General features: G+C 45.9%; 1 protein-coding gene across 2 annotated transcripts in view; it reads left to right on the forward strand.

Annotated features, from left to right (window-relative positions):
* Positions 1–5269: 5269 nt before the first annotated feature.
* Positions 5270–17418, forward strand: part of BRPF3 (bromodomain and PHD finger containing 3) — a 33463-nt gene continuing 21314 nt past the window's right edge. The window contains exons 1-4 of one of the 2 annotated variants that reach the window (XM_074348571.1): positions 5270–5789; positions 8804–10283; positions 13128–13284; positions 15661–15792. In XM_074348571.1, coding sequence (XP_074204672.1) covers positions 8830–10283; positions 13128–13284; positions 15661–15792 — 1743 coding nt within the window. In that variant the 5' untranslated portion in view covers positions 5270–5789; positions 8804–8829. The remainder of the gene's footprint in view (positions 5790–8803; positions 10284–13127; positions 13285–15660; positions 15793–17418) is intronic. The other variant, XM_074348570.1, reaches the window with a different exon arrangement.

The raw sequence follows: 17418 nt of genomic DNA on the forward strand, positions 1-17418 counted from the left end.
TAAAGCTTTAATTAAAAAAAACTCTGCTGCTATCATCTTCCTAACGTTAGTTTAAATTTCAAATTCTTTCTTGTTCGTTGTTCATTTTTTATAATATTATGACTTGTCTTTGTAAAAAACCTCTATGTTTGAGGCCAACAAGTCCCATGATCTGTCATCTGCAAGCTGGAGAACCAGGAAAGCTACTGGTATAATTCAGTCCAAGTCCAAGGCCTGGAAACCAGGAGCACCAAAGTCCAAGGGCAGGAGAAGACAATGCTCTGGCTAATGAAGAGAGCAAATTCAGCCTTCCTCTACCTTTTTGTCCCATTCTGGCCCTCAACAGGTTGGATGATGCCCATCCACATTGGTGAGGGTGATCTTCTTTACTCAGTCTACTGATTAAAAAGCTAATCTTTTCCAGAAACACCTTCACAGACGCACCCAGAAATAATGTTTTATCAGCTACCTGGGCATTCCTTAGCACAGACAAGCTGACACATAAAATTAACCATCACACATATGAATCACCTAGGGGAATTCTGTTAAAACGCAGGTTCTAGTTTGGTAGGTACTATTATTTTTGTGCATTTTCTCTCTTTAGTAATATTATACCAAGTAGATGGCTACTTGCAGGGTCAGTTCTTATGCTAAAATATGGAAACAACATTTTATGGTGTCCTGGTTTCACTCACAAGTAAAAGTTTAGGATTTAACAAAAATGCTAATTAAAAGTTGAAATAAAAAGACATTAAATCAGGTAGAACAATTTAGACTTGCCACATACTATTTACTTCCAGGTTTGTGGATTAGTATCCCACTGAGTATATGGTAAAATGTTCTAGCCAGAATTCAAGTCCAAAAAGGCCAATGCAAGCCATATCAAGTGGATCTTTCAAACCACATTGTACCATACTCTCTTGCCTGGCTAAATCTTAAAGCTTGAATTATTCAAGCCATTTCCCTGCTTTAAAAATCATAAGGAACTACTGCCCCTTCACATCCAGTTCCCTACCCAACAGATTCTATGCTCCGACTTTGTTTTACCTTTCCAGTCTTTTCTCTCACATCTCCCATTTTTGGTCAAAAGGGGTAACCTCTTGTTCTCTGAATCAATCTTATGGTGTCCCACCTTCCTCTGCTCATCCAGGTGCTCAGCCTGGACCACGCTCCCTCTACCATCCTCCTAGCTGACACTCAACACAAGATTTAAGGTAGAGTTCAAATGGCACCTTTTTCACAGAGCCTTCCCCTCTTCTTTAAACTTTCATGCCACTTTGCTTGCACCTCTCTTGAGGTGCTTATACGTTGTCACATGTTTTAGTTATTAAGATACATGCTTTCTTCCTGTGATTAGATTTTAAGTGACTTCAAGCGTAAGAGCATAGTCTTTTCACCCTTGTGGTCTTCACAGGCATATAACAGAACCTAACAGGCAGCTCACAAATAATTATTGAATGAATATGTAATTTAGTGTGACCAAAAGAGGCTCCCGAGAACTTGAGCTGACTTACTTCCTTAATCCTGGGCCCTCAGACCCAATAGGGGCTCCTGAGTAACCCTTTGCCAGCCTCTTAATTTGCAATGATTGTACCAGTGTTGTCAAAACCTCCTAAGTTTGAACTTAGATTCATCACCGATCTTCTCCTTTGTTCCTAAGTCCAATCAGTCATCAAACTGCTGATTTGTTTTCTGATTCCTGATTTGACCCTTCCTTTCTCTACCATCTCTTCTACCATTCTGGTTAATGCTCTTTTATTTTCACAAAGCCTAATTATCGATAATAAATTCTTCCTGGTTTACCCAATATTATTCCTGTTGTAGTTTATCCTATGTATAATGGATACCATAATAATAATAATTTCATAGTTACAAATTGATAAATGAGATATGGCATGCATACTGGATCTATTTGGTAGTGCCCACTATATCTTTAGAGAATTCTGCCCACATCCTCTGGTTCTGGACATGAATAATGACCAGAACTCATCAGAGTATCATGCCTTTCTGGCCACAGCTATTGTTCAGGTTGGCTGAGAGACAGTAAAAGACCGTGTCCCAGTGACATAATTTGAGTCCCTTGACTTGATCTTACCTAAAACCAGATGCACCCCTGCACTTTCTGGTTATGAGAATCAGTAGACTTCCTTTATTAATTAAACTAGTTTGAGTTTGTTTTCTAAGTGCAATAAAGATTTTTAAATAAATACAGTGTGTTAAAGCACTAAACACAGTACCTTGCACAGAAGTATTAGGTATTACTTTTGATTATCCCTATACCCTTGCCAAACTCACATCCAATTCGACCTTTTCTTTTTTTTTTTAACATCTTCCCATACAGACCAGCTAGGATATTTTCCTTATTATTCCCTGCATATTGTCCCTTTGCCTGGGCTGCCCTATCTTCAGCCTAATAATGTCATTCCACGCTCTTTTCACCAATTCACATCCATCACTATTTAGAACCAGGCTAAAAGAAGTGTCCTATCCTCCATTTGAATAGTGGTGGCTCTACACTGTTCACCGCCTTACCTAATTTCTCCTGCATGTGTCTTCCAGTTATTTCTAGCTTGCTTGATTGTACACTATTCAAGGCAAGGAAAAATATATTCTATGCTTACATATCATTACTGTGCCCCTTCTAGGTTGAGATTTTGTCATTATTTTCCAAAGCAATTTACACAGTGTTGGACACAGAGTAGGTGTTCAAAAAGGGTCTGTTATAGGAATAAATGAGTGGAATTAAATTTAGAGGGTGTGGTATTCAGTTTAAAGCCTGTTGTTAGCATAGCTAAATTTTTTCTTTTTCTAAGCAAACTATATTCTTAAAGCATTTTCATTACAGCATAAAAATATCACAATGATTCCAACCTCCAATATTCTTCCCACTATGATTTCAGAATTCTTTTAGCCAAAGTTTAAGGAAGGAATATTCCATTAAAAATAACTTAACACAACATTGTAAACTGACTATAACTCAATAAAAATAATTTAACACTCAATTAAAACCTGTTTTCTTCACATCACACATATTTTGTTAATCCAGTGGGTATTGCATCTGAGGTTTCTTGCTTTGGTAAACTATTGATAATACTAAAGCACTGACAAAGCTATCCTGAGATGCTAGGGGAAAAAAATTGAGGGAAAGTTTTTGTAGTCACGTTTCCTCTCTCGGTTCTAAATGGTAAAACATTCTCTTACTCCAAATAAGTTAGTCTCTACTTTAAAAAGCAGAACCTTTAAAAACTACTATTTGGAATCAAAGATCTCTGTCTCTTTTTGTTGAATTTAATTGCTGTATGGTTTAATGGAAAGGCCAAGGGCTGGTAAATTTAATCTCTTTAAGATAGCTAAAGATTAAAGTGAATTAAATTTAGTGCCTATGGGATTTTTGATACCTGTTCCAAATTTGTTTTTAATGACATAATTGTCCCGTGTTACATTTAAGATTACATCATAGTGAACTGGTTATGTGTGCTAACAGGAACCAATTCCAAATATTAAAAATAAAAGTGAGGACAACTGTAATGTTACCATTAAGAAAGTGGAAGTAGAAAATGAAAGAAACACTTAGGTTGAATTAGGTCTTACTATGAAAGCTTTGAATAGAAAAACCTGGAAATCATATGTATCAGGTTAACAATTAATTTTCAATAGCATTCAAATCATCATTTCACTTTCTGTTACAAGTGCAGACTAATATATTTTCTGAGAGTATTTATTCATTTTTTAATTTCAGTAGAAAAATATAGCTCCCAATCACACAAATAGAATTGTACATTTTAAGAACATCTATCAAGAAATAAAACTTACTAGTCATATGTAGAAATGGTTATAGTTCACATTTTAAAGGAACAAGAAATGAAATTCAGTATTCTTGTTTCTATTAGAGACAAACCTTTTTTTTTTTTAAACTAAAAGTAATTATAATATTCTCTTGCCTCTGGGGTTTTCCCTTTCACAATTAATCATCTTTTCTTCCACACCTTCCTTCTAAATGATTATTCCCCCAGCCTTAGAACACTTAACATTAATTTCATATTATTTCACCTTCACAGCTTTCAAAACATTGCCCTGCCCTTGCTTACCTCCACATGCCACTCTCTTTTTCTTTAAAAAAGAATTGGTTAATGAAGTAATTTTGCTATCACTTTGCCAGAAGGTGCTACCACGTAATCAGGAAAACATCTTTGTAATACAAATTTGCTTCCTTACCTTTATCAAACTTTCAAATTCAAAACACAATATGCTTAAATTTCTTAGGATAATGAACACCTATCATTCAAAGGTAGCAGTTCGTTCAGTTTAAACATTTATAAGACTTGGATCCTAAGCCTTAATCCTTCTTCCTCTGACTCTAGAATCTGTGTCCTTGATCATCAGAACCAAGCTAGAAATTGTCTTATCAAGCTACACCACCAGCGCGGGCATCGGAAACGCTTTCAAAATACGCCATTCATCTTCACATTTAAAGGCAGCCTATTCATACACCCATTATAAACATCATTAAATATTGGTGCTTCAGACTTCAGTTATACGAGGTATAAGTTATCCAATTTATAGGCAAAACGGGGGTGGCAAAGGAGCCCTCTTCTCTTCTAAATTTATTTACCAAAGGAAAAGCCAGTCTGATCACATCTGAAAATCTGAAGTCGCCGTTTGTCAAACATCTATTAGAAAGCCGCTTATTGCATTAAAATAACCGACTCCTAGCCGAATCAGGTTTAAGAGTTTCACTTATCTACAGTGACCAACCAGACGTCCTTAAATAGATTGTCAAACTTTTATGTTTACTCTTTTAAACACAGAATGGAGAGGATGGCACACAGCGAAAAGTCAGGTCTGTTTCTTAAGAAGGATGTCTTGTGGGGAACAAGAAGCTCACCTGTACACAACAGAGGCGAGTCTTCCCCGGCGGTCCTCACTGAGAGTATGGACATCGACAGACCTTTGTCCTGGACTGGAGCACGGGGTGAGGAGGGCGACTTTCTGCGAGTAGTGCAGGCACCTGCACCCCAAGAAACTACAGACCAGTTTTGACTTAAATGATTGTCCTGGTTTAACCTTTGGAGGGACCCTTTAGCTCAGGAGGGGGTTTGTTGTCCCAGACCTTAGCCACCGTCTCCGCAGGGCTCGGGGGGAGGGGACGACTAACCACTCTAAAGTTAAGAACCTCTGTCTTTCCCAAATGGACCCGAACGTCCCTCAGCTCTCACATCGGGCTCGCCCAGGGGTAAGCTGAGCCAGGGTGAAGCCGCGGCTGAGGCGGACACAGATCCCGTCTTTGCTCCGCGCCCTGCCGCGTCCGCACCGCCACCGTGAGGCCGAGCAGGGGACCGTGCCCTGTGGCGGCAGCAGCTCTGCGCTCCTCTCCGCGCCGCCCCGGCCGCCGCCGCGCCGGGCACGGGCGGGGGGATTTTTCCCCCCCGTTTCCCCCCTCTTTCGCGCTCTCGCTCCTGTTCAGCGGGAGAGCCCGCAGAGCCAGGGAGGGAGCGAGGGAAGGGGTGGAGGTGGCGGCGGGGGGGAGGACGGAGGGGCGGATCCTGCCTGGGGGCTGATCCCTCCTCCCCTCGGCCGGGCTCCGTGGCGGCAGCGGCGGCGGCGGCTCCATTCCCCCTCCTCCCCCTGTAGCGGCGGCGGCGGCGGCCGGGCCGGGGCCCCAGAGCGGGCCGGGAGGGGGCACGGCGGTGGCCGCGGAGGCCAGCGCAGTAGGAGGCTGCGCTCCTCTCCCAGGGCCGCGCCGACCTGCTCGACGGAGGGCCCGCCTGCGCCCAGGGGCCCCGGACGGAGGGGCCGGGCAGGCGGCTGAGGTAATGGGGGCGGCAGCGGGGCCGGACGGAACGGGAGCCGGGGCGGGGGCAGCGGGGCCTACGAGGACCAGGGACTGCGTGGGGTTGGGGAGGGAAACAGGGGACTTCCTGAGCGGGGCAGGGGCGGCGCGAAAGCTCTCTCCTAGAGCGAGGGCGGCGGCGGGGAAGAAGAAGGTGGGTGAGGGGGGAGCTGAAAATCGAGGACCCCCTCCCGCAGCCGCCATCTTGGTTCCCTCCCCCGGCCCTGGAAGCCGAGCCGCCGAGCCCCGCCCCCGCCACGCTCTCCAATTGGTCAGTCCGATGAGCGTTCCACCCCTTGATCGTCTCTTGGCCCCCCCGATTCCTGCTGACGGGCGGGTGAGGCGGCCAATGGACGCTCGCCTCCGTGCCCCGCTCGTTCGCAGGCGCTCGCTTTCTGAGCGATCGGACTCCGCGTCAGTGCCTCTGGCGCGCTTGCCCCCTCCCTTCTGGTGAGGAGATGTTATTTCCCTCCTTTCTTCTCCGAAGGGTCAAGATTCTTCTGGAAGAGGTGCCCCTTTAAAGGGGCAGGAGACTTGGCCAGGGTCCTTACTTGTCTCATGAGTATCTCGTGTAGGGTGCAGGGGAAACAGTCTAATTGCAGAAACTCCTCATTCGTCGCGGACCTGGGTGAGGTGGGCCAGTGAGGGCTCAGGGGGTGCCGAGAATATCTCTGGGGATGTTGTGGAGTTGTGTACGTGGGAAGGGCTGTGTGGGATGAGAAACTCCCGCCAAAAAACTAGACTGTAAGCTCCTTGCGGACGAAACTGATTTCATTTTCCTCAGCAGCATTTTCCTTACCCCTCTAGAGTTTTCCCTCCAGTGTATAGAGGCTTGGGTAGGACAGCAGAGCTCTCTGTAGATACTCGCTGCTTGGTTGAGATACCTGCTACAAGCTGCCTAGGTAGCGATAGGGAGGGAAAATACACAGTGGCTTTAACAAAGGAGGGGCCACACCCCCTCTCAGAACTATTTCGGGTTACTATTGAGGTAGATTTTCACACCTCTGCAAGTGTCTCCATGCCCTTGAAGGGATGGGGGCAATAAAGTAGGTCTGTTGGCCCAGGCTGCCCCCAGGGAGTTGGCATTTGTCAGGCGGGTAGTAGCCAAGGGCCGCTGGAACCTAGACAGGATTCCTGTGATGATTCTGTTTCCTTTAGTTACAAGTGGGGTGTGTGCCTGCTTGGCACTGTTCCTCAGTCAAGTTGTTTTTTGTTTGTTTGTTTGAGTCACACTTTGGGTTTGGAAGGCCTTTTAAATAAGAATGTTCATAATACCTTATTAACAAATAGCAACCCTTAAGTGATAATTTTATTAAATTCATTTACTGATGGAGTATGGGGGCACAGAGAGATTCATTGAGTTTCTTTGAGTCACACAGGGCCAAGATTAGACCTAGATAACCCCAGAGCCTCTTTCTGTACCCGACCATGGTATCTGGTGTTCTTACATCTCAGGGAGATGAGTTGAGCAAATCAGAAGATCCAGGTTTGAATTGTAGCTTTATTACTTACTAGTTTTATGTTGAGTGACAGCTTTCTGAGCTTCTGTTTCTTCAACTGTAAAATGGAGATGAGAGTATCTTTTCTACCTTCCAAGCTAGTTGTGAGAAATATTAAAAGTAAAAAGGCTTTGTAGTTTGTAAAAGTGTGCTAAATTATCACCATCTCCTCTTTATAGATAAAGGTGGTAGATCCCACAACAAGGGTGACAAATTCTGTTTTTCTCCTTGAAATCCTCTGCCTGTTCATACTCTTCCAGTCTCTGCCCATACCACAGGACACCATATCCCCAAAGGTCTTTCCTGGTACTGATGGCCTCAGTAACTGCCTACCACAGCTCTTTATGAGCTTGTCATAGTTCCCTCCATCCAGAGAATGATGTGAGAAAAATTTAGAGCTTTCTCTTTGTTGCACAAGGATAGACTGGATATATTTTGGGAGAGAGGGACTTTTGGGGTAACAGAATGCATTGAAAGTTTACCTCAGGTATTGCCCCAGTTAACCTGGCCTTAGATCCACTGAGGGTCCCAGATAGACCACTTATAACTTCAGTGACACTTGGACCACTCCCAGAGCTTCCAGGGTTTCTGCTTAGAGATGTGCACTAGCCAGTGCATCCTGAATGCTACCTTTTGCAGACAAAACCATGCATACTGTAGTTTGAAGTCCTTAGACCACATGTGGTAGACATTTTAGGTGCCTTCACCCCTTCACCCCCAGCATGGTCAGGGGATGGGGTTTCTAATCATGGTAAGATAGGTTCGGAGAGGGCTCTAGACCTGTGGATTTTTGATTACCCAATGGGGCCATCGTTCATGTACAAAGCTTGTAAATGGATGCTGTCTTGTTTTTTTCTTTAAAGCTTTAACCACCCTCTCCTCTTTCATAATTAGCTGTTCCACAGCCTTATGTACATCATTAGGACATTAGATCTCTCCCCATGTTGCACTGTAGTGATTTGTTTACTTCTCTGTCCCTTCAGTCAGACAACTCCTTGAGGGCAGGGATCATGCGTGTTTGATTTCTCATTTCATTCAACTAATACTTATTAAGTGCTTACTTAGGAGCCAGGCACCATTCCATGTACTGAAGATACAGCAGTGAACAAGACAGGTGAAAATCCCTCCCCTCATTGAGCTTACATTCTAGTGGAAGGAAGCAAACATACATGAGAAATAGGTAAATTACATAGCACAGTAAACAATGGTAAGTGTTACAGTGAAAAATAAAGCAGGGTGAAAGATTGCTGGTAGAGGAGAGGGTTTTGCAATTTTAGATAGAATGGTCAGAGAAGGTCTCACTGAGAAGCACTGTTTGTGGAAAAACTTGAAGAAGGTGAAGGAGCAAGTCATCTGAATGTCTGAGGGTCAGGTTATTCAGACAGAGGGAACAGCCAGTTTGCTTGGTGGCTACTTGATCAGATAGAAGGGTGAATGAGTGCATGCATGCCTGAACATCCAGATCACTCACAGTCTCCTGGCCTTCTCTCCTTAGGCCTGTCCCTTTGGTTCCCAGGTGCCATGAGGAAGCCTCGCCGGAAATCGCGGCAGAATGCCGAGGGCCGGCGCTCGCCATCCCCCTATAGTCTGAAGTGCTCACCCACCCGGGAGACCCTGACATATGCCCAGGCCCAGCGGATTGTTGAGGTGGACATTGATGGACGTTTGCATCGTATCAGCATCTACGACCCACTCAAGATCATCACAGAGGATGAGTTGACTGCCCAGGATATCACGGAGTGCAATAGTAACAAGGAAAACAGTGAGCAGCCTCAGTTCCCTGGCAAGTCCAAAAAACCCTCATCCAAGGGCAAGAAGAAGGAGTCCTGCTCCAAGCATGCATCCGGCACTTCCTTCCACCTTCCGCAACCCAGCTTCCGCATGGTGGACTCAGGCAGCCAGCCAGAGGCACCCCCGCTGCCTGCTGCCTACTACCGCTACATTGAGAAGCCACCTGAAGACCTGGATGCAGAGGTAGAGTACGACATGGATGAGGAGGACCTTGCCTGGCTGGACATGGTGAATGAGAAGCGGCGAGTAGATGGGCACAGTTTGGTGTCGGCAGATACCTTTGAGCTGCTGGTGGACCGACTTGAGAAGGAGTCATACTTGGAGAGTCGCAGCAGTGGGGCCCAACAGTCACTCATTGATGAAGATGCTTTCTGCTGCGTGTGCCTGGATGATGAATGCCACAACAGCAATGTCATTCTCTTCTGTGACATCTGCAACCTGGCTGTACACCAGGAGTGCTATGGTGTCCCCTACATCCCCGAGGGCCAGTGGCTATGCCGCTGCTGCTTACAGTCTCCCTCCCGGCCTGTGGATTGTGTCCTCTGCCCCAATAAGGGTGGCGCCTTCAAACAGACCAGTGATGGGCACTGGGCCCACGTGGTGTGTGCCATCTGGATTCCTGAAGTCTGCTTTGCTAACACTGTGTTCCTGGAGCCTATTGAGGGTATTGACAACATCCCGCCTGCCCGCTGGAAACTAACCTGCTATATCTGCAAGCAGAAGGGGCTAGGTGCAGCCATCCAGTGCCATAAGGTGAACTGCTACACAGCCTTCCACGTGACATGTGCACAGCGAGCTGGGCTCTTCATGAAGATTGAGCCAATGCGTGAGACCAGCCTCAATGGCACCATCTTCACAGTGCGCAAGACCGCCTACTGTGAGGCCCACTCGCCGCCAGGTGCTGCCACTACTAGGAGGAAGGGTGACTCCCCTGGAAGCCTCAGTGAGGTTGGGGATGAGGAAGGGCTGAAGGAGGGCTGTGGGGAGGAGGAGGAGAAGAAGGATGAGGTGGAAGAGGAGGAGGAAGATGAAGGTCAAGTTGGGGTAGGCGGCTCCCTCAAGGGAGTGTCCAAGAAGAACAAGATGACTTTGAAGCAAAGGATCAAGAAGGAGCCAGAGGAAGTGGGCCGAGAGACACCCTCCACTGTCCCCATGGTCGCTGTCCCACAGATACCCTCTTACAGGTGAGCCTGCCCAGGAGGGCTTCCCAGGAACTTGTGGTTTCTTCTTGGGCTGATGTTGGCCCTAAGCCAGGCTTCCTTCCCCAAGGTTGGTGAATATCTGTTCTCTTCTGTGCTCTCAAATTTAGACTTCTCCTTTGGGTCCTGGGCTTGCCTGGCCTGGTTTGTGGTTTTGATTGTGCCCTTCAGAGCAATGTATTTCCTTTGGTTCAGTGTGGGACAGATACTTCAGTTGCTTAGAAACCCAGGATGTCTAAGGCAGTATTTTTTAGCAGGGCACAAGTGGTATTTTGGACAGGATGGTAATTAATTATTAGGACTGTCCGTATATTTCTCAATGTTTAGCATCCCTGGTCTTTGCCTATATGTGTCATTTGCATTCCCATCATCATTAACTGGCCTTTGTGACTACCTCAGATGCTGCCCACATATGTTTCCAGTAACCCTTTTGGGGATAGAATTATTTCCAATTGAGAACTACTGTTTCAAGGGGTCAGTATTAGTATCTGCTGTCCCGAAGGCTCTGTCCTGGAAATAATGGGGACTTTGTGTAAGGGGATGGTCATGTGGGGAAGATACACTATTCTCCTGAGAAGCTTTTAGAGTTAGAGGAAAGATTACTCAGCTCAGTTGTGTAGCTAAGTTACCTTGGCCCCCACTGAGTCTGTGGAGAAACTGTTGTACCTGTTTTAAACCATCAGAGAGGTAGCTGGAGCAGTTGGAGGGATGGGAGCTTGGCAGAGAAGCAAGAATCAAGGAAGATTTTCCAGCGAAGGCTTATCACACTGATGATGTTCATTAAAAAGTATACAGTGTTAGAGCAGGAAGGTATCTTGGAGATTATTCATCTAACATAGTCCTTGCACCTTCTCCCATACCCCTAGATGAAGAAACTGCGGCCACAGGAGGTAAAGTTGTTCACTCCTTTATTCATTCAACAAGATATTTATTGAGCACTTACTATATGCCAAGTCCTGTTCTAAGGGCTGAAAGGAACCAGGGGAAAGTGACAGACCTTGGACCACAGCTGGGGCTTATGACACTTCCAGGTTCTGCTCCTGCTGTCTGTCTCCTTGATGTAAAGGATAGAGAGAAAGTACTAGAGTGGGGAGTATGTGAGCAGAACAGGCATCCAGACCTGTCAGTCTGGAAAGGAGACATGAGCAGAGAAGTTCGGGGTGAAGGGCTCTTGTGAGCCATGGCTGGAGTTAGAATCAGTCAACTGGAAATGGGTCTTCTAGTCACAAAGCTGTTCTAGGCTCCCCTCTTCCCTTAGGTGAGTGGGTTCTTGCTTAGTTCCCCTCTGCAGGGTGGTTATGCCCTGGGGCTATACTTTTTGGTTGTCAGGTCTGCTGTCATAGGTGGTGTCTTACAGGGGCCAGCACAGCATGCTGGTTAAGAACCAGACAGACCTGCATTTGAATCCTGCTTCTATCACTACTTACCTATGTGATCTTACCTATGTGACGAGTTACTTAACTTCTTTCAGCCATAGTTTATTTGTAAATGAACCTACCTAATAAGGTCATTGGGAGAAATAGATGAAATAACGTGAGTAAAGCACTCAGCACAGTGCCTGGCAAATCGTAAGCGCTCAATAAATGGTGGCTACTGCTGCTGCTGCTATTTTATTATTATTATTCTTTTCCCCACCTGCACAAATGCTGTTGGGACCCTCCATGGCCAAGGGGTTGTAGAGGGAGGGGGCTGCCTGCATCTGGGCAGGTGTGCTTGGCATGGGCGTTGGTGGGGGAATCTGTCCTTTGGGGAAAGGCCTAGGCCTTGACTTTGTAAGCTTGGCTTTGGGGCAGGGATGTCTGACCATGGAAAGACACAAGGCCTAGGTGAGCAGTGTCTAGCTCAACATGAACATCCTTCTTAGTGTCCATCTTCTTGTTTAGCCCTACTTATCTTCCTTTCAGTGGAAATACCACAGGAGCACTGAGGCCTTGCTCAGCCAATTTGGGGACACAGCATGGTTTAACAGAGAGATCATGGGTTCAAATCCTGCCTGGCTTCACCATTTTGTTAGCTGCATTAGTGACTTTGACAGTTTATCAGCCTCTGTTCCTAAGTTGCCTTTCCATTTTTTGGAACATGGGAATAATGTGACCCACCTTACAGTATTGTCATTAGGGTGGAGATTATGGGCTCTCATTAATTCCCTTCTCACCTATCCCCCCCCCCCCCCCGCAATGTGTTATTGGCTTAAATTCTGACCCCAAGTCTATTTTGGAGTAGTTTAGCCAAATAAGTTTTCAGATTCTCCATCTTCTTACACCTTTATACCCTTTCCCCCTCCATTTGGTTCAAAATTAGGCATTTTTGGTTACTGAGATTTTTTAATGAAAAACCAGAGGTCAGACAACTCCAAGGGGTTGCATTTTGGCTCAGAAAGCTGTAGCCTGCTGTATTCCTACTTGGCTGTAGACTACTCCCTGGTCTGGTGGGACCCTTATCCACAGGGGGCAGGTAATAGTGACCACATTGCCTACAGCTTACTCAAGTTCCTGTTCTCTTTTGCTGCTCAAGAGAAGAGGGCAGGTGTTGGGGCACAGGCCTGTTTCTCAGAGTCCAGGACTGCAAGATCAGGGTTCCTGGCAGAGGGTTCTTTTGGTGGATCAGAACTGCAAGGCAGGAGGTGGAAAATCAAGTGAAATATCTCATGCTGAATCTGAGCTGCTTAACTTTGCTGTCCTTTTCAAGCCTTTCTCTGAGGTGAGGCATTTGACTACTTTATTCTGTCTTCCTCTGTAAGGTTCAGAAATGAACCAGAGTATGGAGAGGAGGCTGTAATCTGGGCTGCCCACTGACCCTGTCTTTCACTTCGTTGTACCTCTACTCAAGGTTGAACAAGATCTGTAGTGGTCTCTCCTTTCAGAGGAAAAACCAGTTCATGCAGCGGCTTCACAACTACTGGCTGTTGAAGCGGCAGGCGCGGAACGGTGTTCCCCTCATCCGGCGCCTGCACTCTCACCTGCAGTCCCAAAGGAATGCCGAGCAGGTAGGTGAAGTGGTGATTTGAGGGCAGTGGCGGGAGGTGGAGAGTGAAGAAGGAGAGACGGTTGGTGTGCCCCTCCATAAGCACTCTGCAGAGCTTTGCCTATAGCCATCACCCAGGTGCTCCATCCCAGGAGCCACCTCCAGCACTGTAGACCAGACAGCAGCTACTTCTGGGTGATAGAGGCTTGGCTTGGAGCAAATTCTAGGGGAGAGTGGAGAGCAAGCCCAACTTGCCCTGTGTGGAGGGAAATCTTTTAGATATGATGGAGAGGAAGAAGGCTGGGAGAGTCAGGCAGCTGTGTTGCATGAGTTAGGAAAAGGGGCACTTTCCTCAAGACATTATACTGCTGTCTGCCAAAACAATATTTCATAGAAAATACACAGATTAACCATCTAAATTGTAGCATGCAGCCTGCCCAATTGTGGTGGCCTTTTAGCCATTAGCAACTGGAGTTGCTGCATGTTTAGTATTTTTTGAAACAATCAATAGAAGCCTCCTGAGAGACTGTTTTGTTTTTTTCTGGGTTTTTTTTTTTTTTGCAACATATTAATCTCTTTCCTTCTTCACTTGTTGCATTACTTCCACCTTTAAATATTCCCATACCACTACTTCAGAGATGAAGCAAGCCTTTCCATGACTCTGGTGTCCTCTGTGTTCTGTCTGATTTCACTTTTGCTTTTTGTAACTGAAGTCCTGAAGGGAGGGTATATATTTGATCTCTCCTTGAAATGGTCTGCCTGCTCCCCTGTAGCCTCCTCTAGAATACCAGTGACCCCCTCCCAGCCCAGCAAGTCTTTCCTCAGATTCTCAACTTATAGACCATTGGACTGCATTTGACACCATGATCTCTTTGTCTTAGAGCCTCTCTGTGACACATTTTTCCACCTCCTCTATACTGCTAACTGCACCCTGTGCCGATCCTAATTCTTCCTCCTTAATGGTAACATTCCCAGGGGCTCTGCTGCCTGCCTGTCAGTTTGGAGAGCTTGTCCACTTTCATAGTTGTCAATAACTGTGTGGTAGTAGCTTCAGGTTTCTTGTCTTGTCCCCTCCCTTTTTTCTGTCCTCAGTCCCTCTGAGGCAGAGGAACAATAGATGTCCATGTAGATGTTGTTTCCTATAACTCAGATGTTGGAAACTGAATTCATTATCTTCTTTCCATAAACATATTTCCCCATTATTGTCATAGAACTCTTCTTCCTTCTCACCTCAGATGTTCCCCACCTTGGAGTTACTTTTGACTCTTCTCTCCATAGCAAGCTGCAATTAACCATCCCCCAATCTCTCTCAGGGCATATATCAGTATATTGCCCTTTGTCTTCATTTCACAGCCACTCTGCTCACCCATCCCGCCCCCCTCTTAATTTCAACAGTAACTTTCTAGGTGGTCTCCAGCCTCTAATTCTTTCTTTGCTCTACAACTGGTATTGTCTTACTTAACCATTTTCCATCCTGTCATTTCCTTTTCCAGCATATATTCTCCCTCTCCCCAGAGGCCATGTCCAGGCTTTTTGTCTGGCATTTGAGGCTTCTTGCCAGCTGGATCTTGGGTCTTCTTTGGCTTTTGTGGTTCTCCAGTTTCTTTGCTCTGGCTAGCCCATTTTTCTTAAAAAGCAAGGGATCACCAATTCTGCCTCCCTGCTTCTGCCATCTGCTCCCTTCAGTTCCAGAAGAGGGCCTTCTTAACTGCTTTGTTCATCCGTGTCCATCACTGCATGTGAAAACCCTAGTAAGATTGCTTCTCCCAGGAATCCCTGACCTAACCTCAACCCACTGAGATCCTGTCTAATTTATGTCCTCTTAGCATTTTATATTCAGTTTATCTGTTCAGTTTTTGTTGTCTTTATGCTGCTGTGCCCTTGTGCATCAAACCCTGGGCCTTTTTCTTCCCTCAGCTACACTGTGACTTCTTTTAGGGCAGGAATCATGATTTTGGTGGTGGTAGTGGCGGTGTTTTAAAGTGTGTTCAAGTCAGTTAAGTACAAGCTTATAGTAAAAACTTCGCTTTGTTTCCTTGCCAAGTCAAAGCTCTAGGGTGAAATTCTTTCCACCCTTAGGTATCTATTAGCCTCCTTCTGAAATTCTTTCCAGCCCTGAGGATGCACATCTGCTCTTTGATGTCCCTGGGGGTTGGGAGAGCAGTCCCAGCTCTCAGGCCAGCAGTGGTTATTGTGCTGCAGTGAAGAAACATTGTTATAAGGCTGGGGAAGCACAGGAGGAAGGCATGGGATATAGAGGGAGTGGAAGGGCTCTCCAGGACCATGCGTCCAGAAAGGAGACAGGGCTCTTACCTGCTGAGGCCCCACGAGGCTTGAGCAGGGAGGGAGAGGACTTTGGGCAGGAAAGTTCCTTTTTCCTTTCCCATCCTTCCTGCAGCGAGAGCAGGATGAGAAGACAAGCGCAGTGAAGGAAGAGCTGAAATATTGGCAGAAGCTCCGGCACGACTTGGAGCGGGCTCGGCTGCTAATTGAGCTGATTCGGAAAAGAGAAAAGCTCAAGCGGGAGCAGGTAAGGAGGAGTCCCCAGGGCTCTTGTTCAAGATGTTTCTCTCCTACTGTCAGTGTGGCTTTAGGAGACCCAGGAGCCCCTGCCTGGTATCAGCTTTCTCACCTTTTTCCCCTGCACTGTGGGCTCCAGGGCCTGTCTACTCTGCCTTGGGTGTGATGCTGCTGATAGCTTTGAACTTTGGGGTTTTAGCTACTGGTGGCGTCAAGCATAAGCTTAATATCATATGCCTGGGCCCATCCCTGGATTTTCTGATTTAGGAAGTCTCAGGGGGAGCCTGTCCTTGAGTATTTTGAAAAGCTTCTCAGGCCATTGTGATCAGTGGCAACCTTTGGCCTGGAAGCTTCTGAGAGTTCTCACTTGGCCCTTACAAACTTATTGTCTTGAATCATTTAAATTTTCCAACCTCTGTTGAAGGAGATTCTAAGCCTCTGAGCATGGGGAATGTTGAGGTAAGTAGTGTAGCATAGGAGTTAGGAATATGAGCTGTGGCACCAGACTGCCTGGGTTTAAATCCTGATTCTGCCACCTACTGCTTGTGTGACAGTGAGTAAATTGCTTAATCTCCTTAATACCTAAGTTTCCTTGACTATAAAATGACGATAGTAATAGAATCTGCCTTATAAGGTTATAAGGATTAGATGACTTAGTTTATATAAATAGCTTAGAACAGTGTGTGGCACATAGTAGGGCTATAGAAGTGTCAGCTACTGTCATCATCTGTATTGATGATCTTTGCCTCCCTGAAGTGTCTACTGTGACACTCTGCACATGACAGAGAACAAAAACTCTTAATTGAATGGATGATGAGCCAAAACTGTTCTATCTGGTCCAGGAATAACAGCTGTTACTCGCATGCCTGAGTTAAAGATGTTCCTTTTTCTCTTTCTCCAAACTCTGCTTCACTGTTCAGCCCCAGCACAAGTCCTTCTTTCATGGACCTGTAGCCTGAATCTACACATCTGAGTCTGGGCAGCTCTTTCCATATTTAGCAAGGGTGGGCATGGAGGACATCTCAGGACCTTGTCCATGGGTTGAACCGTCTGTGCTGTCCCAATGCTGGTCCCACAGCTGAGCTTTTCTTCCCATTTTTGGTTCAGAGGAACCTAAGGGGAAAGGAAGCAGGCAGAGGATATAAGCAGGCTTGTTTTAATGTAGCCAAGAGATAGGAACTTCTCTTAGTCTAATCCATGGCTTCCCAACCTTTTCACATTGGGGCACATATCAAAAATAACATTTGTACAGCATACTGCTGCAAATATGTCAGGCTACTTGCTGCCTGACGGGTGAGCCCAGAAGTCCTGGTCACTCTAGTTGGCCCAGACATACCAGGGGCCAGTGGGATAAATATCTCAGCACGCTAGGTAGGAATTCTGGCCCAAGGTACATTTTATGTCATCAGTGTGCCCTTGGACTAAGTTAGACCTCAGTTTAAATCCTGTCTATTCTCTTCTAGCCAGATGACCTTGGGTTACTAACTCCTCATCATATTCTTTTCAAACCTCAGATTCCATATTTGTAATATGGGGGTAATAGTTTCTCCTTTAGGGCTGTTGTGATGATTGACTGAGGTGATGTAAGTAGAGAGCAGTGAGGCGTAGTAGTCAAAAGCACGCTCTGTGAATTCCA

This window comes from Camelus bactrianus, chromosome 20, assembly GCF_048773025.1.
Source record: "Camelus bactrianus isolate YW-2024 breed Bactrian camel chromosome 20, ASM4877302v1, whole genome shotgun sequence".
Classification (NCBI taxonomy): Eukaryota; Metazoa; Chordata; class Mammalia; order Artiodactyla; family Camelidae; genus Camelus; species Camelus bactrianus.